Source organism: Melanostigma gelatinosum (assembly GCF_949748355.1).
Source record: "Melanostigma gelatinosum genome assembly, chromosome: 9".
Classification (NCBI taxonomy): Eukaryota; Metazoa; Chordata; class Actinopteri; order Perciformes; family Zoarcidae; genus Melanostigma; species Melanostigma gelatinosum.
In genome coordinates this window covers 19,920,975-19,930,094 of record NC_136642.1, presented here as the reverse complement: position 1 = coordinate 19,930,094, position 9,120 = coordinate 19,920,975, and the positions used below count along the sequence as shown (strand labels likewise).

General features: G+C 41.1%; 1 protein-coding gene across 1 annotated transcript in view; it reads right to left on the bottom strand.

The window, feature by feature from the left end:
• Positions 1-937: 937 nt before the first annotated feature.
• The window catches only part of znf236 (zinc finger protein 236), a 53,443-nt gene continuing 45,260 nt past the window's right edge, over positions 938-9,120 (bottom strand). Inside the window, exons 31-33 of the mRNA XM_079274683.1 lie at positions 6,969-7,098; positions 4,476-4,649; positions 938-1,921 (exon numbers count right to left, since the gene is read on the bottom strand). Coding sequence (XP_079130809.1) covers positions 1,806-1,921; positions 4,476-4,649; positions 6,969-7,098 — 420 coding nt within the window. The 3' untranslated portion in view covers positions 938-1,805. The remainder of the gene's footprint in view (positions 1,922-4,475; positions 4,650-6,968; positions 7,099-9,120) is intronic.

Genomic DNA, 9,120 nt, shown 5'->3' with positions numbered 1-9,120 from the left:
CAACTCACAGCAGCACAGAGGAGAACATTTTTAAAGTTTGACAGCAACGATGTGATTGGCTTAAGGAAACTGTGCAGAATTCAGTTGGTAATATAAAGCGCCCCCAATCGGCTCATAGAGTAATCAGAGGGAGAGCGCGAGAGTGAATGAAAAGAAGTGTAAAGAGTCTTCCTGACTGAACTTCCGCTGAAGCTTCATTCTGACTTTACTTTCACTTTTTTGTGACTTTATTTTTTTCTATACTACGACTTTGTAGTGACATTGTTTGACATACTATACGATGACTTTTTTCATGAATTTTTCCAACATGCAATGCAAGGATTCCTTTTTGTGGCTTTTTTCCACATGCCATACTGTTACTTTTTACGACTGTCTGTATACTATACCATGACATACTATACCAGGGTTCACTAATAGGCGGACACTGGTCCCAGACACCGTTGTATCTGGACCCTGGACCTAAAACAGATAGAGAATCATTACATTTGATGGAAGGACTCTATCTTCACTGGTCCAGGAAACAATGTTAACACAGCAAGTGAGGCTACTTCAATCAGTAAGGCACTAAATTATAGTGCAAATTAGGCATTATTGTGATGTTCCGGGCCTTCGCATGAGGAAATTCTCTAAATGGACCTTGTTGAATTTTATTGAAGGACTTTTTTAAACATACTATAATATAAATTTTTTCGATATACTGTGACTTTATATTTTTTCGACATACTATGACTGTTTCGTGACTTTTTTCGACAGACTATATACTATTTTTACCTTAACACACAGAAAAGAGATTTGTAGGTATCGACTGTGATTACCGGTAAGCAGTTTTCTCAAATGTGAAACTATTCATTTATTAGAGGGGAAATCAAAGATACAGTAAAAACAGATGAAAGCTTAAATTCGTACAAAAATTACTTTAATCTTAATTTATTATGGACAATAGAAATTACAACTGCAAAAAAGCTTGTCTGTACATTGGCTTTGCTTCATTATAAATGTAACATTATGTTCAAATTACAAATTTCCAACCAAACCATATTGTGGCGATTCATCAGAAAATAGATGCAATCTAGCTACACTATTTACAGAATGAACTGAAGTAAACGGAAATGTCTGTACTTTTGAGTCTAAATGACAAAAAACAGAAGGTAACGCTCACGCGTCAAATACCTCGTACAGCATGAACTCCAGGTAACAATTGACCTCAATGGTTTATTATTAACATGTTTGGAACACCACGTTGGGCACTGTCTAAGTAAAAAAACATGTAACTAACGACATTTTCCTTCAAAATGATATACAGTACACATATGTAACAAAAACAAATGTGCCATTTCTTGGAGACCCATGAAAAAAAAGTTCTGTTGTTGAAGTCATGACAGCGCTACAATTGTTTTCACCTCCACTTGATCCCTGTGGGCACAACGATAACGGATAAACAACACGCTCGTCTCTTAGGAGTGTTTCCCGTCTTTACAACCGGGTCAGCATGAGAGGGACCTGCATCTCCTGGAGAATTCCTTGGGATGCCTGTTGTTCATTGAGCCAAACCTCTCCGGAGGTTGTCAAATTGATGACAATCAGACGGCAGCAAAACAGACCAATCATTCAGCCAATCACGGGGAACTAACCTCTCCTTACATCAATCCAAACTTGGATGAAGAGCAGGCTGCTGCTAGGTCAAAGTGTACAGTGGAGCTATGGTCTTATCTTTCCAGTAAGCATTTCGAGAGGAGGAAAGTGCTTTGCTGTTTAGTTGTAAAACTCAACCAGTACAGTGCTATCTGGCACAGGGACTTGTGTGGTCAGTGGAAGACATTGTGCCAGTCGCCGGATGGTTCAGGAACCACTTCCAGGTCGAGTTCAGGCGTTACTTGGTGCACGGATTCTTCTTGGCTCAGGGACACTTCTTGGATCTGACCTGGAGGGAGAGAAAGGAAGAAATAGAAGAGAGTTTGCATGAGACAGGTAACAGTGTTAAACCAGAAGAACAGCACATTAACATACAGTTACAGAGCTGCGCCAGCAGCGGCTGTCAATCAAATGTGACCATTAGTCAAAAAGAACTCTTCCTCTGCAACATTTGTTTTAACATCTCACATTCTTGCTCTTGTCCATCACCAAAACTATATAATACCACTTGACGGATGCAAATTTGCTTCTTGTGACTTAACTTGCACACAACGATGAGTCACAGGCTAAAAAGGTTCAAATGTGCGTTTTCCTGCTGCTGCAAGCCACACGTTGACTTGAGTCATTGAATTACAGCCCTCTATATCTGAAACACTTTAGAGTTGCAAGTGCTTGAACCATCCAGCATTTTTCACACGCAAAATGACTCAGAGGGGGTCTTGAACAGCCCCACAAATATAGACAAATGAAGAATGAATGTGATCTCTTTTCAACATCATGATGCCCACGATCATATGCAGTCACAGATGGAATACTGGGATTTGAAACCCTGGGATTTCTCAGGAATTCTTGGTTCAGTTTCCAAAGAAGAAGAAAGCAAAACCTGTAAACTATGTCGAGCGTTCAGTTGCAGTCCTCAAACCGCCAAATTTGCTATGACGACATATTTATTTAATTTCTGCTCATAAATGGTAAATGGACTTGCATTATTAACCACTCAAAACACTTTACACTACATGTCAACATTCACCCTTTCACACACACACATTCACACTGATGGCAGGGGCTACCATGCAATCTAAATATTCATTTACAGACATTTACTCACACCCACGGCACAGCCTTCCAGGGCTTCTAATCTTCCAACCACTCAAAGCTCTTTGCACTACATGTCAACATTCACCCTTTAATAACCCATTCATTCATACACTCATGGCGGGGGGGTTCTACCTCTGAGCCACAGCTGCCCACCTGGATGTAAAACTGGTGAGAGGATATCGTGAAAAGCAGGAGATTATTTTAGGAAGGCCATATATTCTATGCCCCAAAATAAGACTACGGGTGATTTCATGTTGAATTATTGGGAGTTCTGCTTTAACAAATACAACTTCATTTGTGGAAAGAAATAACACAACAAATAGAAACAGTGTATTCTAGGAATGTAATTGTGAATCCTTCACCCCTAATGAAAGACACTATCTAATGACTACATCGTCCATTTACTTTTTAAACTAATAGCTCACGAGCCAACTCATACACATGGTAAATGGACGTATACTTGTACAGCACTTTTCTAGTCGTCTGACCACTCAAAGCACTCTAGCACTACATGTCCTTCACCCGTTCATACACTGCCCATCAGACTATGCAATCATTCATACAGCCTCTGGGAGCAATTTGGGGTTAAGTTTAGTGCCCAAGCACATCGACGAGCGGAGCCGGGGATTGAACCGGCGGTCCTTTGATTGAGGGACAAGCTCTACCACTGAGCCACAGTCGCCCCGGTACATCAGGACAAAGAGGAAAAAAACATGTTTCTCTCATGTTTATAGTTCAACTTAGCGAGTGTGTTTCCACAGAGCCTTCTGTTTTTTTCTCGTGTAAACACGTAGATGGAAGTCTCAGGATGGCAGATGAGCAAGACCTCCGTCACAAAGGTGAGCGAGGGGTTGTCTTTTCAGAAAAGGTCGACCGATAGTGGATTTTTAAAGGCTAATATAATCACAATAGTTTGGAGCAGGATTAGCTGGTCGCAGGCTGATACCTATGAAGCACTGATAAGTGTTGCATTATATATTTGACTTGGAGCCCAGTTCTGCCGATAGCGACAGCAAGTAAAGCATCCTATCGCCGCATATTAATCGGTTCGACCGCTACTTTTCAATCCCACTTCGCTCCAGGAGGTGTTAACATTGAGGTTTGTACTCTTCATGCTTCAGATCCATACACAAAGTGTGTGGACACAGCTGGTTTGTGTCTGGGGAAACCAATTCCCCACATCAAAGTTATATTGAAATCTGAATTATTTTTCCAGATGTTCGACAGCATTTACACATTTCTAAAACATTATCCGACCTGGAAACAAATGTTTTGATTTCAACAGGTCTTCCAGGATTTGCATGGTTGTAGAAAACCAGGAAAACGTAAAGTCAGCGTGCCCTAACCTTTTAGAGCCTGCTGGGCCTCATCCCCAGTGACACAACAGAAGCCAATGTTTCACACATGACTTCATATATTATCTACATCCACCCAGCAGAGGGAACCTGAGTGGAAGCTTCTGTGGAAGTGTGGCATAATGAACAGATCTGTCAGAATAGTTCCCCTCCTCACCAGCAGGTGCCTGCCGGGCTCCAGGGTTAGGTGCTTGGATGGAATGAAGGAAGAATGAATGAAGGCTGTCGGGGAGATTTAAAATTCAGGACACGCATCTGCCGATATCAAAGGGAACTGTTCTGACAGCTTCGAACAAAGTCGATGCGCATGTCATCATAGTTTTCCTGCTCTTGACCGGGACACGCGTGTGTGTGTGTGTGTGTGTGACTTTGGTTGGGTCAGCTGCTTACCGTAGCCGTGGGACCTCTTCATGTGGTGTTTCATGTTGCTCTTCTGGGTGAACCTGATGCTGCACACTTCACATTTGAAGGGCTTCTTTCCAGTGTGTTTGACCATGTGGACGTGCAGAGCACTCTTCTGGTTGAAGGCCTTGTCGCACTGGCTGCACTTGAAGGGCCGCTCGCCTGCACCAAAACACAGAGCCACAGGTCATTGGTAGTTCAGTCTTGTTGCATTTCGTTTCTTCATGCATTATGATGATGCGGTCAGATTAATTGTGATATACAGTATTGTACTTTGGAGTAATTAGCGCAAATGAATGAAACTATGCTGGAGTTGAGATTTACCTAGGTGACAATAGAACTATGGTTACAATATCGTAACCTTCAAAATCCAACATACATGACATCGAGCCATTTTTTGAAGCTGGAACCAGTTCATTTTTGACTTTTTTGTTGAAAAAAGATTTGTTGTAGGTAAATATTCAGTTGAATTTGAGACTTATCGATTCATTTACAAATCATTTCAGCTCTTCTTCAAAAGGTGTCCACCTTTAGTGTTGTTGTTTGTTAACAGTCTGCTGCAGACCTGACTTTTCCGCAAGACATTTTTAAGCAGAGGTGGTAAGCCACTCAGGTCCAGAAGCATCTTAATCGTGTTCGTAGGTAACAGTGTAAACAACAGCCACACATTCAAGATATACGCCTTGTGATGTAAGAAGTAGCACCAATACTATTTTTCTATGAAGGTCAATGTTTTACTTCATAAACGTGTTTGGAAAACCCTTCTCATGCCCGATGTTTTCTTTGAACCCTCGGCTAAATGGTATTATCAGTGTTCTTCAATGTTAGCGAAGCGTTTGATTTTACGGTTTTATGAAGAAGAAATATTTAAATGACTCAAAAGTAATTCTCGATAAATCAGTTGCTGGAAGCTTATTGGTAATTGTCACACAGTGGCTGTGCCCTGTCAAGACAAATTATTAACAGTCCATCATGCCAGGACATGTTAATATATTCTCACAAAGAAATGACAAAGCAGGGGCCCTCACACACAGCAGAGATCACTACTACACACGAAAATAATGTCGACACACAACCTAGGCAAGGGTTTTCTAGCCAAAAAGAAATCTTTGCTGACACAACTAGAGTCACTTATTCATATTCACGCACATTATTTAAGCTGTTCATCGAGACATGAGAGAACAAGAAGCAACACACTAAGCAACACCTTGGAATAGACGGGGATGGAAGATTTTTGTTCATCAATGTTGCTTTGAGAAAAAAGAGAGAAAACTCTTCACAGCATTCAAATGGTAATAGGATTCAACAAGGTCAGTCGAGGCATTTAGTTGCTTATTAGCTGTGTTTGTATGAATATATGAACGAGTGAGTCTCACAAGGAAAGCTAATGAATAGGTTTCACATTGGCTTCTTTTTTCACTGTGTTGTTCAGGACTGCATCAGGAGTCTTTATTGATTTTGACATGTAAATCTGCAGTCTAATTATAAAAAATAATACTTCTGAGGTTTGAAATGATTATATAACAGGGACGCTTACTGCCAGTTAAACATTTTCATCGTGAGCCTGTTAATGTAGTAATTCACTCTGGAGTTTGTGACATGCGGTACACAGTTCATGGACCAAGTAACATTCACCCATGATGCAACGTATGCACACAGAAGTCTAAAACATGCTGTCGATTTGACCTGATGTTTCCATGGTGCTCAAATGTTGCTCTTCATTCACACAACTTTCCTAAACGTCACGCAGGATAACCACTGCTCCATCCGGCTTTCTCTTACATAAGGTGCTGGAAGTATCGAAAAAGCTCAAACTGATAGAATAGATATCCGCACACTTAAATCTATGCAGAGAACACTTTCACCAGATTAAACCGGATTATGAAATGCTGTCCCTTCATATCCATAATAACACAGGGACCTAACAAGCTAAACTTAACTGCTTTTCTGCTGTAATTATTCTTAAAGGAACAGTGTGTAAGACTGGGGGGGGGGGGGATTTATTGGCAGAAGTAGCATATAACATTCATGTCTATGTATAATCACCCAAAGACATTGTTGTGGTTTTGTTCCCTCACAATAAGCCGTTCATATCTACAAAGGGAGGGGACATGTCTCTGCGCACCGTCAGTCCAAAGAGTCCACACATGAGCACAGTCACTCTGAGATGTTGGCTACTCGCTCCACCAGAGAAGAGGTAAGGTCTGCACAAAAGGTTGCTTCATGTGTCACGAGGCGTTTGTTGTTTTGGGGGCAAAAAAAGGGACCAAAGGAGTCTTCGAAGTTATCAAATCTAGAAAGACAGTGGCTAAATTGGCAAGACCAGCCCGAAAATGTAAAATGAACAATAAAACTTTGGGGTAGTGTGTATTTTTTATTATTATTATTATTATATTATATTGTTATTATAAAGATAAAATACATTTAGATTTCGATCGCAATGTTTTTGTTATGACCTGCACTGTGCAATAATCCTCTTACCCGTGTGCGTCCGGTTGTGTCTCTCCAGCTGGCTGCGCTTGGCGAAGGCCTTCACACAGGAGGAGCAGTTGAAGACTCTGGGTTTCTGGGAGCTGGGTGATGGGCCCGGCTGGTGCACTCGTTCGTGTTCCTGTAGATCCCAGACAGATTTTAACAGTTTAGCGCATTAAGTCCCTCAACTCGAACGTGGCTAGAACAGACATGTCAGTTATTTTGCAAACATTAAAACGGATTCAGGAGAGTCTGGACACCCCAACAATCATTTTTAACATAGAATTTGGTTTGACACTATCTTCTCTTTTTCTCCTATGGTCTCGTGTATGTTTTGGGTCTAAGTTTGTTGAATGTTGTGCTCGCCGGATTTCTGATGTGAAGCGGAAAAATTAAAATAACAATTTACCCATCATGCCTTCGTATCCTCTTATGTGCACTGAATAGTTACTCGACACATTGTCTTTGTATCATCGGCTACATCCGCTATAAACTGTGGTATTGTGTCACAAAACTAAAAACGATTATTTGACAAGTTGATTCGTCGACCGACAGAAAATGAACTGCAACTATTTTAAATGCCAAAATGGAAAATATTTGCTGGTTCCAGAGCAATGTTATGCTTATCTTTGTCATGTATGATAGTAAACATAGGGACAAGGGCAGAAACCATTATGCTGTAATTGCATCACGTTTATAATGAGATTAAGTCTAGAGCAGTGCTTCCCAAAGTGTGGGCCGCAGCCTGGGCTATACAAATATATGTTCTTTGTTCTGGAAAAAGGTTTGGGTTGCATGTGGCTACCAAATCAGATCTCAACCTGAATCTGTTGTCTATTCAGCCAGACAGCTGCATTGATGCAGCAGCATCACCCGTCTCATTAGACTCTGATGAACCATCTACATGTCGCTGTTCATTATTTAAGAATTAGAATATTTCCACAAAATGAGATGGGGGGGGGGGGGGGTTTGCAGAATTTGAGGTCGCCTCAAGCCTCCAAAGTTTGGAAGGCTCTGGTCTAGAGGGTGTTCGTGCTCATTATGGAAGCAGTGTTTATTAGACGGGCCTCGGGTCGGTTGGGGAAAAACAGAAATTTGATTAAAAAATGACAAAATAAACAAAACTTTTAACCACACAACCAAAAATAAACCAGTTCCCATTACCCAGTATGTCTCTGCTTTATTCACCGTGCTCACAATGATGTCAGAGTACTCACTTTAAAGCACGACTTAATTTATACGCGCTTGTTTTTTTCTTTGCTGACGAGAATCAGATCAGAAGATCGATACCACTCATGTCTGCTGAATACGAAGCAGCAGCAGCTGGTTAGTTAGGCTGAGCATAAAACCATCCAATCAAACTCTTGGCAAGAAAGAGTTCAACAAATGTTTCATTATTCCTGCAAAAATGTCATCAAAGTTTCAAACCTCAACTTATGCATGCCTGTGTGTGTGTCATAACCAATTAATCGTGATAGAGTCTCAGGCCACGGTTGCACTTGTATTTTCAACGTGACTTTGTTGATTAGATGAGGCTGATCAGCCTAATCAGATAGTGATCAGATATATTTCAGGGACGAAGGAGCAGCTGTAAAACTAATTTCTTCACAATAATTCTTCCCCATTATTGTTGCTGCTCACTCTTCCTGCCTGCAGCGTTAGTAGACTAACAAATCCCCCATTATTTTGTTCTTCAAAAGCTGTTATTTTGAAGCAGCATGATCAGGAAATGTTGGGTTTTCTTCAGCAGTAACTTAACATGACTCAGACAGTGGATGTTGGAGCATATAGACTTTACAGTTGATGTGTCCTGGCATGATCTAATGACAGAAGTTGCATATGTAACCACTGTCTAAGCTGGAGAAGATGTGATTCAAAGTGGGCTGATACACTAAATCTTCTTCATTTATCGCTTCGTTTCCCTCGCTATGCGAGTCTGATGATTTCCCCAACCCATCTAGCTCCGCCCGTCAAGCAGACACCAACAACATGAAAAATAACAGCCCTACCGTTTTATCTCTCTAACCACTGGGGCTTTAAAAAAAAAAATATCTAAAAAACAGCATCCGAGTTCTTGTTGCAGACTAATGAACAGCATGGGGACCTGGAGAGGGGGAAGCTCGGTCACTCTCACTGCGACACCCGCCTAATCTCAGTGCCA